At 37.8% G+C, this 21,150-nt stretch overlaps 1 protein-coding gene across 1 annotated transcript in view; it reads left to right on the top strand.

The window, feature by feature from the left end:
* Window positions 1-2,092, top strand: part of CTDP1 (CTD phosphatase 1) — a 42,929-nt gene extending 40,837 nt beyond the window's left edge. Inside the window, exon 13 of the mRNA XM_034429321.3 lies at window positions 1,126-2,092. Coding sequence (XP_034285212.2) covers window positions 1,126-1,267 — 142 coding nt within the window. The 3' untranslated portion in view covers window positions 1,268-2,092. The remainder of the gene's footprint in view (window positions 1-1,125) is intronic.
* Window positions 2,093-21,150: the final 19,058 nt, after the last annotated feature.

The following is a 21,150-nucleotide window of genomic DNA, read 5'->3' as shown; positions in this document are numbered from 1 at the left end:
CAGGAATAATTCATTATAGATTCTGTGTTGGCCAAGACCCAGGCCCTGATGTAGCAAAGCAGCCCCAAATCATAACATTTTCACCTATGCGCTTTACAGATAGTATAGTTTGTCCTAGTGAAATGCTGTCTTTGGTTTACACCAAACAGAACTTCTGATACTGTGGAAAAATTCTTAGTACAGTAAACCTAAGAGTATCATAGTGCCTCTTTCTGATCTTGTGACTGTGGATTTTTAGCAGAAGTATTATAGATGAAATGCATTGTGATAATATGTCAAATTCTAATTGTTCTCTTTGAGGAGAAGATTAATAAGGATTTTTGTCTGGTATGCACACCCGAGCACCTTGTGATAAAAAATTGGCTGCATTCAGCTGAACTTTTGTCTCTTTCTTTCTTTCTTTCTTTCTTTCTTTCTTTCTTTCTTTCTTTCTTTCTTTCTCTTTCTCTTTCTCTTTCTCTTTCTCTTTCTCTTTCTCTTTCTCTTTCTCCCCCCCCCCCTCTGTAGATGTAAATGTTCTGTAGAACGTAGTTAGAAAAACTGTAGGATACAATCAGCAAAATGTTGAACACATCAAACAAATACAGATATTTGCTCATACAGTCATTCTATGGAGATGAGCAGTTCCTATATATGATAAATAAAATATACATTTTGGGGATCTGTTATTTCCCTAATGAATTTTAAAAGTACCATTCAGGTTTCAAGGTACACACACTTTCATAATTAAAAAGAATTGGTTTCTATTGAACATTTTTGAGCATTTTTCAGCTCATCTTACATCAAACTACCCTATTGCTCCTAAAGCATCTCTGAAGTTAAGCTGGGAGTTTCCTTCTGCAAAGGGGGGAAATTGAGAGCATTCCTGAAGGCAACTGAGCTCCAACTTTCTCTTCTAGGCACTTCAGTCTTCCTAAGCACGGCAGGCAGAAATCTATGTTGGACATTATCATTTTACCTACTTGTTTGGGATTTCAAGGGAAGATCTTGTATTCAGCATTCAGAGGCCTATTGCTGAAGTAACACAGAATTTCTAACAGCACTGGACTTGGCTTAGTTGATCAAAATTCTTATAGATAATAATTGGGTTTTAATCACAATTATTGTCTGTGTTCATACCTACAGGGGTCACAAGCGAAAGCTAGCTGATGATGATGTTGCCAGTGAATCAAGTAAAGGATCGAGCAATGAAGATGAGGAGGGTAGCAGCTCAGAGGCAGATGAAATGGCAGCAGCATTGGAAGCCGAACTGAATGATTTTATGTAACTGAATTTATGGGGAAGTGAGCTTGTTATTTGAACTTTTTGCAACCACTCAAGATTTGAATGGGCAGGTATTTCCCATCACCTCCAAAAAAGGTGTATATTTTGCAAATCGCATAGGAGGTGTAATGCATTATTTTGCAAGGTCTGAAATAGATGTTTTTAAGATACTTACTAAAAGAATCTATACTTTTTTTAAAAGGAAAAGTATTAAAGAGGGATTCGGTGTGATATGCCAAAGACATAAGTTCTGTAAAACCTCCTTATACAATGGTGCAAGATTTTGAACTGAAATATTTTTTTTTTAATTGTCATGACGGCTTTGGGAACCAAGCTTCAAAAGGAAAGATCTGAGGAATGTATTGCATGATTGAGCTAAACAGATAGCTGAGATGATTTCCTTCATTGTGAAATGTTATGGAATAAAAAAGTTTTTTTTTTTAAAAAAGAACATTTTATATTTGTATAGGAACTGAGAAGGCTATATGCAAGCTTTATGAATTCTGCACTTCATGTACCCACCGCTTGCGTCTAAGAGAAATGTAATAATTGACTTGTTTTGTTACTTTATGGATTAGTTGTTTCTTTAAGATTCCATTTAAATTTTAACCTCTATAATTGCAGTTTAAATACGGGCTATTCTGTGTATTACTGTACTGCCATTTAAAAAATCTTTTATTTTCTGCTGTATTTGAAGGGAATGGCTGCAAGCTAATTCTAGATAGTATTTTATTTCTTTGAAAGAAGAGATGTAAAGTTTTTTGTACATTCTATTTCATATTTGATCTACAAAACAGATTCTTTTCATTTAATAAAAGACATTTTATAAGCTGTGGTTTCAAGTCATGAATTGAAATGTTAATTTCCTAAGATGTATCTTTTCCAAGATTAGATATAATGAATTCTTAACTTTATTTTGAATGAAATCAAAGCATGTATGATAGAATTTTTTTCATGCTTGGTATCTAATCTATTGTGTTAGTTTAGCTATATCAGTTCAGACATAGAGTTCTTAATGTGTTTGAATAGATGCTTTATTTTGAGTCATTACTTTTCAAAAATCACTTGTTGAGAAGAGGGTTTTAATTTTTAATAAAACTAAAATATCAACAACAAATATCTTTGAATGATATGATTAGGAATTAATTTATAATTTAATTGTGCTTTCATACAAGTAATTTACCTAAGCGGAATGTTTGTAATCCACAATCTTGCATCCTCCAGATAAATTTCAGTTGAACCTGTCTGTTATATCTCCTTAAATAATACCATACACTTTGTTGATGTTCTGTCCAAGAGAAAGGAAAGAAAGACCTAACATAATACTATGTATTAGTAAATAGCTTTTTTTAAAGTATCTTTCTGGTTGAATAGATTGATATAAAATGTGCTAATGTCTATAAAGCAAATGCATTTTGTTGGCAAGGCAACTGTGCATGCTGCTTAGTAGTAAAATTGATCTTGATTTTAAATGAGCTAAAATTTCTTCCTTTAGTTGTAGTTAAAAAGTGGGATGTCAGCACCAATATTATAATTACTGCTTACAGTGTCCTAAAATGTTATTTATGAACTGATAAATGACACTATTCACTAGGAGCAAAAGAATAACAGAATAATAGAGTTGGAAGGGACGTTGGATGTCTTCTAGTCCAACCCCCAGTTCTAAATGTTTGTATTTGCTTTGCCATATAACGTGCAATATCTATGGAAACCTTTCTTGCTTGAATTTGCTTAAACTTTTTTGCATTTTTACTGTTAGTTTTGCGATTGCTGCATATTTTCCATTTGTTGCTAATCAGATATTGCTGGTACTATATCTTTTACCTTTTCATTATTTTAAATAAGAAGACCAGCTATGGCTTTCAAGTGCAGAAAAGCAGTATGTTGTGGAGACAGCCTTGTAGGGCATCTTGTCTAGGGAATTCCCAATCTTATGGATTCACTGGTTCAAAAAATATTTAGAGCCACAAGTGTCCTGCTCCTCTCTTACGCACTCATACATATTACCGTCTTTTCTGCACATTTCTATGTGCTATGTAAATTCAGAAAAAGCTTAAGCAATATTTAAAATTATAGAGGGAAGTCAACTTTACTCCAAAGGAAAGAAAAATATGTTCGGCATATGATTAATCAGTGTTCCACACAAATATTTTTATCAATGCCAAGACAAAAGTTTTAATGAAGAAGCTGTGATTTGAAAGTCTTGTGTGTGGATTAATTACATTGCCATAAATGTGTTGTGGCAATGTGCTACAATTTTTGTTGGGATTAAAACAGGAGCACCTAAAAAAATTACTACAAGTTCTTTCTCTCTTCTTCCCTTCCTATTTTTGCATTTGGATTCATGCCATTTCTTTAAGCACAAACATTCTGCTTGTATGTATATGTATGTATCTGCGTTATATGGTCATTCAATTAACTTGAGTTATTGTTCTGGAAAATGTGTTTGACTGTCAGCTGGGGAGAGTAGTATAGCTACCCACGCCCCAGTGCTTATGCAACTAAACTACTTACCTCAGCAAATACATTTTTTAAAAAAACTCCTCAACTTCAAGTATTATTTCAGGCTGAAAATTATGCCATTTAAAGGAACTTGAAACCATCCCTCAAAGGACATGTGATAAAAAGTAGCAAAACTAACAGAGTTGAAATTCTTCTTTCCAAACATGACACAAACTCTTCTCTAAAATACTTTCTGTTGCTTGGGGTATCTTCAGGATTTCAACAAGTCAAAGTGATAGCCACAAGGGTACATATATGAACAATGCACATAAAAAAGGGTGGGGTTTCTATTGCTGGCAATGCCATCTTCTTGCCCTTCCCCCTGAAGAGACAGTTTGTATTAAAAGTATGTGTAAATCCTTAAACTTAGCTGCATCATCCTTTGAAGATACTGCAAAAATAATTGTCTTATTTTATGCTGCACAGCCTATGAGCTGATGTTATGTGATTTAGAGCAGGGACTGGTAATGGTTCACAGCTCATTGGGAACCAGGCCACGTGAGCGGTGAACGAGCATGCGAAACTTTATTTGCACATGTGTGGGATTAGGTTAACACACAAAACCATCCCCAACCGCTGCTGGTCTGAGAAGCCAAAAAGGTTGGGGGCCACTGATTTAGAGAAAGGAAGTATGGCTGTAATACCAGATGAAGACCTTAACACAATTTAATTGTGGCAACGTCATTGTTCAATATACATGTACTATATAGCTTGTGTTTACTTGGAAGGTTGCCAGAGATGAAGCTATTCTAGTCTGAAAAGTTTTCTTATACTGAAATGAATGGCTGTGGATGCTTTGGGGTGTCTATGGGATACAATCAGAAAAGTCAAAATGGTGGTTGTGATGGTGCAATTGAAGCCCCATCTGGTTTTTAATATGTGCGAGGAGAACCTTTACCTTTAACTAACCCATTACTTAAAGGAGAAGCTCAATAATTATTTGTGAATAATTAGGTGAAAATAGGTGAATGTTGAAACAACTTGCAGATGGCAACACAGCCCAGCTGGATGCTCCTCTGTGGACATCCTTGGGTTTCTGGCAGGGAAGAACTATTAGGAAAGGGAGCTACACTGTTCCATGGTTCGGGTGGACACTCATATCTCCTTACATGGCCCCTCAATCTGCCCAAGCACCCGTGGTGATAGAACCAGGAACAGACTGCACCATACATACATTACATATCTGGAAGAGGAATTACTCTTCTGTGAGGAAGTGTGTACACTCTCAGCTACCAATCAAGAGCACTATTGCTGAGCACATTGTAAGCCGCCCTGAGTCTTCGGAGAAGGGCGGCATATAAATCAAATTAAAAAAAAAATAAAAAAAATAAAAAAAAAAGAGAGCTGTGAAAAATAACAATCCCACCTGCGCCATTAATCAGCAACCAGACTTTAGGTAACAGGTACCCCCACTAGTTAAAATTGTGACACGTGGGAAGATAAGTAAAGGGGACATGGTACCTCTATATATATTAGTTTGCTTGTTGTGTTACTTGAATCTTATTTAATTTTAAAGTATTAGAAAGCTTTATAGAGCCAAAATGCCATGCATGTTTGCTATTTGAAGCAGATCAGCAGTCAGATATGAGACCAGTGCTAAATAAGCATCGGCATTTCTGCAAGAAAGATAGGAAAAGGAAAATCGGGCTAATCAGTCTGTGCCCTCCCCAATGACACATGGAACTTCCCACATTTGAAAGCTGATTGTTCACCTCTTCATTTAAACTTGCTTTTTAGCTGCTGGATGCGTTGGAGAGAAGTGACCAGCTGATTCCCTGTCTCAGTTGCCCCATTAAATGTCAGAAGGTGAGCCTTACTCATCCTAACTAACTTTATCCTGTAGGGATGTGATTACATGGAAAGAAGAAGAAGCCTCGAGTTCCCTAGAATGGGATAATATATATATATACTATAAATAAAGTTTCAATAACATTTTCTGAATTACAACTTATAAAAAGCATGTTAATTCTAGACTACTGTATGTGGAAGCATTAACTTGGGCCAGGCCAATTAGTCTCAGATATTTGGAACTACATATCCTGTAAGTTCTGAGAGCATGCATATGATTAGGAATTGTGGGGAATTATTTTTGCCCCAATTTAGCAAACTAAGGATACACATTCTCAGATGTGAAGAATCAAAACAATGTATTGTAAATATGTAGATATTACCTGTGTAAGACTGAGCATTATATGTTGTAAAAGAAGAGAAGAGGGATGAAAGGGGGGAGGAGAAGGAAGAAGAAAGGAAAAGAAAAGGAGGAAAGAGGAAAGAAGTGGAAAGAGGAAATAGTAGAGGAGGAAGAAGGAGGAGGAGGAAGAAGGAAGAGGAGGAGGAGAAGAAGAAGAGGAAGAAGAAAAAGAAGAGGAAGAAGAAAAGAAGAAGAAGAAGAAGAAGAAGAAGAAGAAGAAGAAGAAGAAGAAGAAGAAGAAGAAGAAGAAGAAGAAGAAGAAGAAGAAGAAGAAGAAGAAGAAGAAGAAGAAGAAGAAGATATTCACTATAGTTCTTAGAAAATGCAAGCAAAATTTTTGTAAGCAATTTCTCCTCATTTTTATATTTTGGCTGCTTCTCATATTTTTACAGCCTTTAGTGCTTGTGTTATCTTGGCAAGCTTTTTTCCCTGAACTGAAATGAAACTGAGTTTGCACTGCAGATAAGGTCATGAAGCACTGCAAAGCCTGGTTTCCTTTAACTTAGAGCAGATGGCTCGCCTTTAGAGGTACCAGTAACAGAATCTGGAACCTCAAGACATTTTCCAACATGCCTTATTTTCTTTAACAGCCCTCCATAATAACAAGAATCACATGCTGTTAGAAAAAGGTGATAATGGCTAATAACAACACAAAGTTTATGCAGCACTGCAAAAGAGAACAATCGCAGTAAGGTTCTCTGAGGCTAAGCCTGTTTAGCATCCTCTGACTGATAAAAGGAAGTTGATAGTCCTGCAGGTCCTAGTAATGTATCACCTTCGAAGCTAACAAGACCAGATAGCACTGAGAAGTGATTAGCCTTCTCCATTTTTCTATCAAAGGGTAGACTTGACTTTATAAATCTAGGCTGCATTTTTCATCCATTGAAATTCATAACACATTTTGAAATACACTTTTTCAGCAAGCTATGTGATAAAGAAACACGGGCAGGCCGTTCTTGAACATTATTGTGCAGTGATTTATTTGAGAACGACACTTATTGAAATGTCACTTTGAAGAATACCAATTATATTTTGTTCTTTTCTCCATAGTAGAGCTTAGCGTGGGTTTATATGTAGCAGTTATTTCTCAGCTGAAGGCCACTTATTTGACTGACTTAACTTTCAGAGAACCTCTGTATTTTTGCACTTCGCAAAATTTCATATAGAAAGATGCTTGAAACGCTTCACCATCCTTTATATTCAGCATAGGAGCAAATGGTCCAGGAAAATTATATGACACAGAACTGAATATAGCACCAAGCGTTTCTTTGCAGTTCCCACTATATCGCCAAGCTTTTGTGAAGTTCTAATTTAAACTTTAAGCTAAAATATATCAAATCTCCTCTTCAAAAAGAGACCTGCAGTTTGTAAACCATGGTTTATGTTTTGATGTGTTGACTATAGTATTTAGGGAGAGAAAGTTGGGTGGGGAATGACGCTTCCCTCCGCTGGAAAGCTGGAGCCCCTTCCCGGCCTTGGAGGTAAGGGGCGTCAGCGCAGCCATCCCTCTTATCCCTTGGCGGTGCCGTCCTGCTTCCTGGCTGGCCTGGCGCACCTCTTACCCCTCAGTGGCGTCTCCATGCTGAGCTCTCCTCTGGCACTCCTGGAACAGCCCGCCTCCCTTTTTTTTTTTTTTTTTGCTTTAATTTATATGCCGCCCTTCTCCGGAGACTCAGGGCGGCTTACAATGCGTTAAGCAATAGCCTTCATACTTTTGTATATTTATACACAGTCATCTTATTACCCCCACAATCTGGGTCCTCATTTCACCTACCTTTGAAAGGATGGAAGGCTGAGTCAACCATGAGCCTGGTGAGATTTGAACTTGCAGTAATTGCAAGCAGCAGATGTTAATAACAGTGCTTTAGTCCACTGTACTACAGGCTCTTCCCTGACAGTGGCTCCTCCTTTTCCTCCTGGCTGCTTCAGATCCCAGCTGAAAGTGGCAGCGTGAGAACCGCCTACACCCCATCAGCCCTCGCAGCGGCAGGAGCAGCAGGCAGGGCAGGCAGCCACCCAGCCAGCAAATGCTACCTCGTGCGCCCAAGCCAGCCAGGCGCTCCGGAGGATGCGCGTCGGTGCCATGCACTAGAGGGTTGGGCCGCGCAAGAAGCCTGCTCGGGCGGGGAGGGACGGAAGCCCCCTCCTGCCCGTCCTGGCTGGTAGCTCTGCTCCCCTTGCTCTTCCGGGTTCCGGCGCACTAGCCACCTGGTCTACATACGCATGGGAGCACCAGAAACTGAAAGTGCAGCCACCTGGTGTGCTTGTGTGCGCCGGAAAGATGATCTTCAGGTTTCCGGCATGCATCTGCACTGGTCAGCTGGTCTTCGTGCATGCATGTGCGCCAGAAACCAGAAGACCAGGTGGCCAGCGCACATATGCACACCAGAAACCGGAAGATCATCTTCCTGGCTGCTCTTTCAGTTTCTGGCTCTCCTCCATGCAAGAAGATCAGCTGGCTAGCATGCCGGAACCCGGAAGAGCAATGGGCGACAGCTCGCATGCCTGGAGAGATGGCTCTGTGTGCCACTTCCGGCACACGTGTCATAGGTTTGACATCACAGCACTATAGTCTTCCTAGGGCAGTTGATAATGATTTTTTTTCTGTAACAGTATTCTCCTTTACAGAAATAATTCATTATACAGTCCTCTATTAGAAGTCACACATCAAATCAGCGATTTGCAGTGTTTTCCCCTCCGGGTTTTGTGGCAACATAGTTATATCATTATCTGATAAATTTAATCAGTCTTTTAAATGGCCTTTTTAATTGTACTTAAAATTCAGGACTCAGTAAAGCATATGAATATAGGTTCAGGAATTGTTTTTCTGAAAAGTAAAGATTCCCTTCTAACATTATTCATCTGGTTCTACATGTTCCTCTAGACCAGGGGTATCAAACTCACATCATCACGGCAGCATCACGTGACGTATCGGGACTTTTTCCACCTTCATTAAACTGGGCGCGGCATGGGTGTGGCCAGCGCATGATGCTTCCGGCCCATGGGCCGGGAGTTTGACAGCCCTGCTCTATACTCTCCTTGTAATTAGACCTAACTATATCAAGGATCCAATCATTTCACAGAATGATTGCAGTTTATGTAAACATTTGCTTGGAAAAGTTGCTTTACGGAGTTATCAAAAGGCTGTGATTCTGCTGGGCTGCAGATCTCTTTAAATATATATTTTGATTCTCTTTCCCTTTTGTAAGCTTGGTCTATCCCTCCATAGAAGAGGAGAAGAAGGGGCTAATTTCCTGAACCACGCACTCAATTCTTCCCTTTTCCCTGGCAATGTCATGCAGACTGTAGGAGTATTAGCCCACACCAGCTGGGGATAGAGGAAGTTATGCTAAACAAACACCTTCTCTTGGGTGGTGGCAACAGGAATTACACCAAGCCACTGCATCAAAGTAGAAAGTACAGCTAGATAGTGCATAGAATGAGAAGGTTTCTGGGACATGAAGTAGGAAACCTCTCAACTCTTCAGATTCAGTCTGAACTCAATCAACTCTGTAGATTCAGTCAAGCCACTACACTATAGAGAAGAAAGCCAGAGCATGTGCCAGCAGCTTAAGTGTGTAAATTTGATTCTGGTGATCCTGACTTCTCCACTCAACCTATGCAGTGGTGGGTTGCCCCCGATTCAGACCGATTCACAAGAACCGGTAGTAAAACCAGCAGGAGCTCCATCCACCACCCCGGATGTTGTCATCAGCGATCTGCGCATGCGCAGAAGCAAGGCACACATGCGAGCAAAGCAAGCGTGTGTGCGATCCCATTGCAAACTGGAAGTAAAGGTAAGTAGAACCCACCCCTGAACCTAAGCCTCTATCTCCTCCTCAGAGTCAGGAGTGTAATAACAGGTTTACAAAAATACGACCTGCTGACTGGATGATACCCTTGCTCATAGTTACATAAAGGAAGACAATGGGATGCTCCCAACTCCATTTCCATATAGTTGTCTTTGTCTGCTACAGTATATTGATACAAAACATAGCCCTGAGTGTAGACAATAATGGTTCTATGGAATATTTAGCACTCCTGATTCCCTATGGCAACAGCTGCAATAACTGTGTCCTTGATTTTTCATTTAGGGTGCTTAATAACAAAGATAGACATCGCACACAGTCCATCACAGACATAACACCACTTCTAAAAATGTAACAAAGCTGGGTGAATAAAAGCGTTAGATTGGAAAATCAGGAGGGCCAAAAAAAAAAAAAATTCATAGGCAATCAAAAGAAAGGGATTTTTTATTGCTACAATCTGCATGTGAACACAGAAATGGATTTAGAACAATTAATGACCTGCTAGAGACCATTTTCAAGACAGAGTAAAATATCTGCCTGTCAAGGATGAGAGTTTTGCTTTGCAGCAGACTTTTTATTTAAAAAAAAAAAAACTATTGCATCCAGCTGGGCACTTAGCTCTTTAGTTAAATATACTTACAAGGCAGTAATGAACACTGCAAATTTTCTAACAGCAAATATTTTAGGAGCTAATTGGGACCTATTGTATAAAATATTAATTTATATGAAACATTTATAGTATAATGTGTTTACTTTTTACTTACTCTTTTTTGAGTTTCTGCCCCCTTCTTAGCAGCAACTATCTATATGATAATTAAATCACCCTTGCCTTTGTTCATGTCTGCTTTAGATACAAAAACCAATGCTGAAGGATAATGGAGACTTATAAAGCAAACACCTGGTTAGGAAACCTGTATATATGAGCCAGATTTTGGGGCCCTTCTGCCACCTAAAAATTTGCGTGCCAGATGTGTTGAGAAGATGTGTTGAATTAATCTGATCAAATTTAGAAGATTAAGGAGAATGCATAATGAAAAGCCCTCCCCTTGGGTTTTGCTGGGGGAGAAAAAAAAGATGCAATTTTGTTTATTGCTCACATATTCATGGAATACATTTTTTGGTCCAAAGCAAAATGCTGTTCTGAACTAAATGGAAGAATCAAAAAGGATTCAAACAAAAACATAGATTGAATTACTGTGTAGTCATTATCAATCTGTTTTGAGTGGCATAGCAAAAGCAGAAATGTTGGGCTTGGTGGCACACAAGATTGTAGGTTTCAGTTTTTAAAAATTCTAACGCATGATTAAGATGGGGATTAAGGCTTGATTACATCATGAGTAGAGGTTCTCTCAGGATATCCCAGAATTGTCTTCTCATTTTGTCACATAAAATAAGGACTCCTCAGCTCAGATTCCATCAAGATATTAATGAATAGGCAAAGTTTGGATTTGTAGAGTTTCCTGGGATCTGCTCCTAGAGCCCTGTAGGTTTGGGAGTTATCAGTTTTTATTTTTCTATATGACTTACTTGTTTCTCGCTTTCAGAATCCAGCTTTCCATTTAATATAAGAAAAATAAAGTTATTCAGTAAGGAACTGGGATAGAATCCTTCTTCCTGTTGTGCTCCGACACGTAACTGCTCAATACCTGGACACAGTATAGCATCCAAGAAGGCTGCACTCCAACAGTTCCTTTTGCACTTCTTATACCTCTGAATCTTGTTAACTCCAAGTCACTGAGAATGAGATCCAGAAAAGAGTTTTACTACTAATCACTCCAATTCTGGAGATCAATAGAACTTTTAAACTCCATTGATGGTCCCTAGCCCACACTACACTCAGTACAAAATAGAAGAATTATAGTTGATATTTCTCATTTATTGAGTATTTTTTCCCATGTGTCCTTTTGGACATAGGCTCCTATCCCAGAATGTTAACACAAGCTCCTCTTCCAAATTAGGAAGAGCCCAGGTAGAAAAGATACAACCTTCTGTATGTTTAACCGTTTCAGTAAGAAACGATAGGACAGATCTCTCCTTATAGCTGCTGCCAATCAGAATATGTAAGATTGAGAACAATAATTTGATGTGATTTAAGGTGCTGCCTGTATTCTCATCTTTCCCGGAAACTCACTGTCATTATTATCTTCATCCATAGTTTTAGGCAAGGGTGGGTTCTACTTACCTTTACTACCGGTTCACAATGGGGCTGCAGGCACACGCGCTCTTCTGCGCATGCCCAGAAGCGTTCTGATGACATTGGGGTCGCTGGGCGGAGCCTCCCGCCAGTTTTACTACCAGTTCTATAGAACCGGTGTGAAACGAGGGCAACCCACCACTGGTTGTAGGCTCAAGAATTTAATTGTTTACCTGTAATGGACTGTACTAAACAAAAAAAGTTCAATCATTCAAATTTCTAAAGATTGACCTATGATAGCAATGCCTAGGCTGGAACAATGTACCTGAAAGAAACTATCACCTGCTTCTATGTTTTCTGTCCCAAATACCATCTTAGTACATCAATTTCTTTCTTTCAATAAGTGTGACATGCATGTAGGCAACTGTAAATTAATCAAGACACTTCTCTCGCCGCTTGGGAAGAAATAGCAAAATTGCTACTGCTGTTTCTATTCTGGGTGCTTCAATTCTTGAGTGCCAGAAACCATAGAAATGCTCCTGTGGATTGTATTATTACATCCCTTTTTATTTGACAAATAGCCACATTACTAAGCAAAACAGAAGCTTTGCAAGCCAGTAGCCTTATTTGTCCAAAGAATATCCTTCTTCATTAACAGTTGTCAACATCCCTTTCACAAAAAAAGGGGTAAGTAGAACACAAAAGACTAATTAGAAAGGCTAAATATTAGAAGTCAGCTATCTCTAAATATTACAATAGTTTATAACGATTTTGAATAGAAGTCTGAATTTCCTGTATTAATCTGCCCAAAGTTTTTCTTATGTTTTTCTGATCTATGCACCAAAAATATCAGATTTGATCTGGAAACTTTTGCATTCAGAGCATTACTATGATGTAGCTCTTCAATCCCAAAAATATTTGGATGTCACAAAGTAAGCTGTAATCTTACATGCCCTCCTTTCCTTAGAGAGGGAACGACTAACCTTCTATCCAGCTTCCAGGTTGCCAGAAGTTTTGATCCAGCTGGTTTCTATAAAAAGAACACAGGTGCAGAAAGCGTTTGGCAAATTACTTTGTTTATGGGCCATTTAGCTGTGGCAAGGAAATGAGAAAATTTCCCCCAAGTTTTATCAGAGCAGCCTTCTGGCTAGGGAGAACTCTAGTGCAAAATAGACTACTGTAGCCTTTGTAAATGGCTCCAGATTGGCAAAACCCTCTGGATGAAATAAAAAACAGGCAGGAGCCACACAATATCCTCCACATTGGGCTTTTAAAAAACAAACTAACTAATCTTTCTGCACATGGGGACAGGTTTGTAAAAAGCTGCTTCTAAAATGCGGCCCTTATTTTTAGAGCCAAAGTTAAATATATGCTTTTGTTAAGACTCAACAGTGCCTTTTGGGAACTTTGTTTTAGAAGCAACTGATGAAACAGCTTGCCCAGAAATATATAGATTCTTTTGCAGAACGTCTTAACCCATAACCGAATTAAGTCAGCCAAAGTTTGGTTTGAAGGCAACTTGACTTTATGTGCTAACTTTAATTCTAATGTTTCCATTTAGAATCCTGGATTAAGTACACATCTAACATAAGGCAATTGCCTTTTCTGAAATAATTTTTGAAAGTTTGTGCTACAGCTGTTTTTGCCCTCTCCCCCACCCCCACCTTTTAAAAAGTTGTTAGCACTTCTTAGTCATAACAATTTCTTTAAATATCTGTTATTATCTGGCAAACAGCATTGTTAGGCAGTATATATCAGACCTGGAAGGATTTCCACCTCCACAAATGTTTTGTATTAACTGAATAGCAACATTTAAAAAAATAAATAAATGTGACAAATGCCTTCAAATATGAAACTTTCTGCAGAGAATTTTGTTCATATGAAAAGCATTTTCCCCTATTTGCACTGCTTATGCCATCTGGAAGATAGATTAACAGCTGGAGAATGCAAAAAATATATAATCTGTGATGATAATTGCCTTACAGTGGATGGCCACTGCATTATTACTATTGCCATTATTCTGGGAAAACAGAATGAGAAGTCTAGTCTAACATTCCTGCATATCTAAGATCTACCGAATCTTTCCACTGTCCTCAAAAGGGGAAATCCAACTCTAAACTCCAGCTCTTAGTGGAAATCATATTTGTAACAGACTAGGAGAGGGGAATCTGCTCTCTCTGACCTGACTCGTTTTAAAGAAACTGTTCAAAAGAAAAAGCAGGGAAGGAGAAAATCACATAGCAAGGCAGTTTGGTTCATTTTTACATTATGAAAGGTCAATTAAAGCAAATCAGGAATATATGCTTAATGACTGTTCAAAGTTAAGAGGGACCCTTGAAAAGCTACTTATGATCCAGTTTTGAAGTTTCAACATTGCATGCACACACGCACGCACACACTCCACTTAACAACTGCTGTTATTTAATGACCATCACCAAAAAAAATCATAAAATTAGACGATGTTCCGCTTTATGACCATCACAACTTACAACCGTTAATTGCCAAGCTCAGTTATGACCCTAACTCAAGGACTAACTACATACAGCATGTATTCTTTATATATGTCGCTTTCTATTATATGCCATTATTTTTTTGATCCCAACCTTTCACCTAGGGCAGTGATGGCTAACCTTTTTGTTGTCGTGTGCCAAAAGCGGGGGGAGCGTGGAGGTGTCGCACACATGCGTGCCCACACCCATAATTCAATGCCCCCCATGCCTCACTCCCCCACGCATGCACGCATGACCACCCACTTTGCATGCACACACAAACACCCCCCCCCGCACCCCGTTTTGTGCCTAGCAGGCCTTCCTGAAGCCTCCGGAGGCTGGAAACAGCCCGTTTTCAGACTTCCAGTAGGCCCAGTAGGCCCATTTTTTGCCCTCCCCAGACTCCAGAGGCTTTCTAGGAGCCTGGGGAGGGTGAAAACTGCCTCCCCTGCCCCCCTGGAGGCCCTCCGGAGGCCAAAAACGCCCTGCCAGAGCCTCCATGCGAGCCCTGTACTTACCTGGCATCCAAAACGGGCTGCGTGGAGACTCCTGGGAGGGGAGGGATGGCGTGGGCGGGGCCAGCCAAAAAGCAGCTGGGGAGCTGAGCTAGGGCAGTGGCTCACGTGCCCGCAGATATAGTTCCAGGTGCCACCTGTGGTACACGTGCCATAGGTTTGCCATCACAGACCTAGAGAGACAATCCAAGGGTCAATAAAGGAAAAGAATTTGGTAGGAAACCTGTACTTCTATTATATTATTTAAAGGTGTCCCGAAAGAGCCAATAGCTTCATATAATAACACATTCTTTTGCATTTTGCACTCCAACATATGCAATCAGTGCTTTCCTTCACTGTGTCATTTTTACTTCATTGCTGCTTAGAATTCTTCCTGGAAGCTGCTTTTTGAGCAACAATAGTTCAGTACTCCATGCCACAGGCTTTTTAAAATGGATTCAGGAGCCTAGACTGAATCATTTAAATTGGCCGGCCAGTCGCCCTCTTGTTCTCAACCCACACACAATTTCCTACAGCCATTAAAATTAAATAGAATATAGTTGTGTTATTAACTCAGTAGTGACAATGAAGTAGAGTTGGCCAGTGTTGTGTTAGTAATAGGCTTAATGAAGAACAAACAGTTTCTAGTGGCATCGCAAGCACTTAAAGAAAAGACATTTACTGGCAGTGGGAGAGAAATTATAAACCCCAGTAACCCTGCTTTATATGCTGTATATTTCTGTAAATAGTCGACTCTAATGTTCTAATCACTTAAATAATGGTGGGTAGGGATCTTGCTTTAATAAAACCAGAAAAAAGGCGAATAGCTGGATAGGCTGGGTATTCTAGCTAGCAACCAACTACTCCTCCATGGTCATTAAAGAGAGGACATTAACGAGTATTGTTGAATTTCAGCAGTACAAACTATTCACCCATGTCCTGACTTAATTGCGTTCTTAGTCCCCAACCAGAGTAGCAATCTCACTTTCTGTACAGCAAATGGCAATTTCTGTATAGCGGCTTAATTATTATGCTTTCCCATTCAACATGAAAGCAGTGCTACTATGCACAGTGCATTCAGAAATCTTGCTATGTCTTTGGTCAGCTGGACTTCTAGATAGCCTGCTCTTAAAAACTCTAAAGAGAACGAGACACATTGTGCTACCATAATAAAAAGTTATAGTGGAGAAAAGAAATTCTGTTCAGCACTTGACAGGAAGGGGGTCTAAAAGCATATTTCTCAGTTCCCCATTTCCATTTCATTTGTGCAAGACTAATTTTATGTTCACCTCGCAGCACTGACACTAGAGAATGATTGCTTGGGGAAATTATCTTTTGAGTTGATAGGAAATGAGCGCTGACAATCAGATATCGATAATCTTTGTGCTTCGTTAAGCTTGGATGATGGCTTTCTCAATTAATTAAAAAAAAACAAGGGGCACAATATGGTCTCTCTCTCTTGGCTACACATTTTACACTTTTATTACTGTATATAGATTATTTATGATCCACAATGTCTGGGTTCATACATTAAACGTATGCTTTAGTGCAAAGTACATACCTAGTTTGGTATTGATTTTACTTTATAGAGCAAGCCTATGCTCTTGTAACTAACAGTGCACTCCATTAAGCTCCATAAGCACAAGATTGCCAAGAGGGGAAATATTCCAAAGTCAACACTGCTGGTTACAGCAGGGATGGGTAAGCTGATGCAATCCTACACTCATATAGCTGGAAAGGCTATTGACTAGCCTCCAGTTTTGTTCAGAAGACTAATTTAAGGCTTCCCTGAAGAAGGTCTGTTTGGTGCACAGATACATTCATTGGGAGCCTACCATTTCTGCATAAGAAAATTGTGCTGCTGTCAAACTGTTCTTATTTGAAATGGGACTTCAGCTTCCAACAATGGCACCCAGCATAGCCAATGCAAGGAATTATAAACATTTGAGTGTTCAAATTTGTTCTGAACTGGGAGTATTGAATATGATAGCATTTGAGAATGAAGTTGCTTTGACAATTATTTACAATTATTCAATTTATCTCTCTAAAATTATAATCCAAAAGAATCACCAAAAGCAATGCTATTGCATTCTTATTTCAAACTCCCTTAAGATATTATCTTTTTCTGCTTCTCATCCTGATTGTCTTTTTTTGTTGTTTGTTTATTCTTTCCTATGGTATTCTCAAATTCTGATAAATAGCTCATTTAAAAACATAGGTTTATGCGGAATTATCTTCTAATTATTAGCTTTTCTTGATGAAATATGAGCTTGTTATCTCAAATGATTAACTAGACAGTTATGCCTTTCCTAGGTAAGAATACTATTGATTTAAGCCTAAGGTTAAAGATATATTTATTAGAAATATTTGTTGGTCCTTCTGCAATATAGCGTTAACAAGAATCCATTTTGTTAGTGCTTAACTTATTCTGTGTTAAAACATTATAAACATCAGATTAAAAACTCATTCAGATTTCTAAAACAATCCAATTAATTTTAGTCAAATATATTATTTCTTTTTAATGTACATTTACTGAGAATTTTACACAAAAGACAAATCTAAAGAGAAAAGAAAGACAATAGAAGAGATGAAAGAAAAGAAAAAATCCATAGTTATCTAATATAATCATTTCTAACCTTTTCTTCAACAGAAAAGGTTGTCTCCCCTCCTTCTTGACTCTTCCCCACATCCCTTCAATCCCTTTACTTAACTCTCATCTATTTCTATCATTAAATCCATAAACCATTTTACTTTTTTCTTGTTTCAGTAAACAATCTGTAAAAAGTTCTAAGTATTGGCAAAATTAGCTGTTGAAATTACTTATATTGTATATTATAAGACCATGTAAACTTCAAACTTCTCTAGGTCACTCAAAATATCAATTCTTTTGAAGTTATGTCAATAACCTACTACTCTTAATTATATTAAAATAATCATAGTATAATTAGTAAAATCTAGAAGAACTCTAAATTATCAAAATGTATAGGGAAGTATAAACATATGGATATTTACCTCCTCTGTTTTTTGGGGGAGGCTATTTATTTATTTATCTGGATACCCACTTCACTGAATTATGCAATCTATCATTTGGTGGAAATTATTCAGATTCACAGTATAGACCATCCTGATATCCCACACCTCTAATATCACTGCAAGCATTTCTTATAAATAGTAAAGATTAATAATCAATAAAGCATTGATCAATAAATGTATTAAATGTATCCTTTCCTACTGTTGGCTAGGTGTTGAATAATTTCTTAAGCATTCTTTTATTGTACTCAGCAAGCAACCTTCAATTCCATATATGTGTAGTGCATTTCATAATTCAAATTTACTCATTTTGCTAAATCCTTTCTCTAAATCAAACGATGTGTAATTAATACTGTATCTTAGATCAATACATTCCTCAGACTTGCTGAAAAACACTATTTAATTTGTATGCTTCCTGCCCATCAACTGACAATGCACATGTTCCCAGATCTACTTTTGCCATTAAGAACAAAACGGATTGTCCACATTCAGAAACTTCTCACCCTCCTTCTATTCTTCACTAATTCTCTAAATTTTCCACAATAAACTGTCCAAATTATTTTGCTATGTATAATATGCCTGAGTAGGCCTGTCCTAAGCCAGGTATTCAAAACAGATTTTTTTTCCTAACTAAGATAGTCATCAACTATCTCCAATTTTTTTTTCATTCTGGGGTCTCCAAATTGTCCATTTACTTCTACTGTGCTTATTCTTCTCTCCTTATCTCACCTGATCGAATATACTGTAACCCTAACCCTTTACCTTTTATTCAGAATGTTGTACAATGTTTCCCAGTGCTTATCCTGCTTGTTTAAGGATAGCTGTTGGTGTAATTTTTACAAAATTAAATTATTTTTTTTAAGTTACATAAACAAGTGTATAGAATTATACATTTTCATATTTATCATTCTGTTCAATAACGTTTTGGGGGTAGAACAACTACTGTATATAGGAGATTTAATACATACTACCATAAGATATCACTCGAAGCCAAGATCATCAAACAAAGGCTTTGGTCAATGCAAGATGGCTCATTTGAAAAGCCAATCATGCTGGGAGTGATCAGTGGAAAAAAGAGAAGGGGCCACCCTAATAGCTTTTGGCTGGACACTATAAAGGATGACACTGAGAATGACCATGGTGGAGCTGAAGGAGGCAATGCAAGACAGAGGGGCATGGAGAGTGCTGATCCATAGAATAGCTGACAGTCGGACATGACTAAATAGCTGGTGATGATACTGCCACTATGAGATTTTTCTTGATGCAGTTATAACATTGCATTTCTTTGCAATAAAATATTAAATAGAGATGAATAGTGTTGATGTTCCACAAGCAATTAAGCATGGGAAAAACAAAGTGAAGGAAGGCTCATAGATGAAGCCTTCCCATCACTACTGTTAATTAAGATTGGCCCTCATAAAATATCACTTCTATGACTTGTATTGTGCCAGCACTCTTTTAGCACTCAGGATGTGGTCCAAACTTTCTCTTCTATTTCTATACAACGTTTCCTTCCATTGGATCCAATCCAAAGCAATATTATCCTGTTATAGTATTTTCTACAACAGCTTTTTTGAAAGGAAAGCAAGGAGACAAAGCAGAAAAACAGACTGATGCTATTTAAGTGCCCTCTCTACCTAGCTTCTGTATGGTATTAGTTTGGACATTTTGGAACCACTCTTTGAACCTTACAACGTTATGAACAAGTAATAACAATTCTTGAATTCAGAATCAAAATCTTACCTTAAAGCACCAAAATGAGCTTCCATTTTGGTTGCTCAAGGAAAGAAGAGAGCAAGAAAGGTGAGTGTGGAAGGCTGAGAAACAGGGAGGTTTTGTGACAGGCCTCCCTATTAGTCTATAAATAGCTAAAATATGGCTGATAGGGCATATCTGAATAATCTGAGTTTGGTGGTTAGTTATTCGATAGAAGTTGACAGTTGACAGTATCTGGAGAAGCTCTCCAATTAAAATGAATAATTAAATAGAAAAAATTATCTTAGAAGTCTTATCTTGTGTAACAATACACAACTAAATTAAATGGGATTAAGGCACAAAATACAGAGCTAATCAGTAAAATGGGATAAGTACAAAAGAATTTTTAAAAATATCTTTAGTTGAATACATTAGTTACATGTCTACCGGTATACTGTTTTTCCCCACATACTGTAGCCATGATGAAATTTAACATAAAAGAAATCTCATTCTTTGGAGAAAAAGGGCTATCTTAATATACCTTATTTTATACATTAACATTCATCATATATTTACTGTGAATTGATGATAATTAAAATGTTGTAAACTGGCATTAACCATATATATTTAAGATTGTACAGCTATCTTATGAATGAATCATTTTCATTTTTCTTTCATTTTTACTTAAAGCAAAAAGGTTTCCAAGTTTTGATGAAAGTTTCAGGACAGGCTTACCTTGATTATAAACCTTCTGCAACTTTCTGATAAGGATGCCTGGAGGCAATTAAAAACAATATCAGCTCCTGAATTTTTGCTGAGATAATCTTTTAAATATTTTTTGAAACTTTTGGCTAACCTAAATAGTGAAGAATCCAGAATCAGAGTTGCAGATACAGTGATACAGAAATGAGTTTAAAGGTTTATATACTTCAAAATCTGTTTGAAAAAGATGGTTCAGAGTATGTGGAGGAAAAATATAGCCCCTTTTTAAAGCAACATAGACTCATGAAGAAACCTAGGTATAGTTATAAATATTTATTCATGGGGATTTGTATTATCAGGCTAGGAAGATAAACAGTGATGATATAAAGCTACAGCCAATGGTCTTTCAGAGAATTGAAGTAAATGGATTTCAAATTTGAATTCTCAGTCCTGCTCAGTAGGCCAGAAAGGCTTGTATTAAATAATTGTGAGTTGTGTTTTGAGGTATGAATAGCAGAAGTTGCTTAGACCAACATACACAATGAGTATAATAGATATTGGAACTAACTATAGAATGTTAAAATGTAACATTTTTCTAAATGTTTAAAATCTCAATGTGACTCTGATTTTCTTTACAATAACAAAGTAATTTGCCTTCTTCCAGGATTTTTTTAAAAAATCCCCTAAGTAGCCCAGAACCTTGGAATTTCCTGGTATCCCTGGAAATCCTGACCCCTGCCCCAGGTCTGAATCTGCACTTGAGTTTCTTTTTCAATATCAACCAATTCAGCTAAGGGCTGTCCTGCCACTTTCTGACATTAGAACACGAAAGTGTTCTACA

Source organism: Pantherophis guttatus, chromosome 3, assembly GCF_059756535.1.
Source record: "Pantherophis guttatus breed Tessera chromosome 3, ASM5975653v1, whole genome shotgun sequence".
NCBI classification, from domain to species: Eukaryota; Metazoa; Chordata; class Lepidosauria; order Squamata; family Colubridae; genus Pantherophis; species Pantherophis guttatus.
Note: the sequence above shows the minus strand (reverse complement) of the source record. Positions and strands in the feature narration are given on the sequence as shown.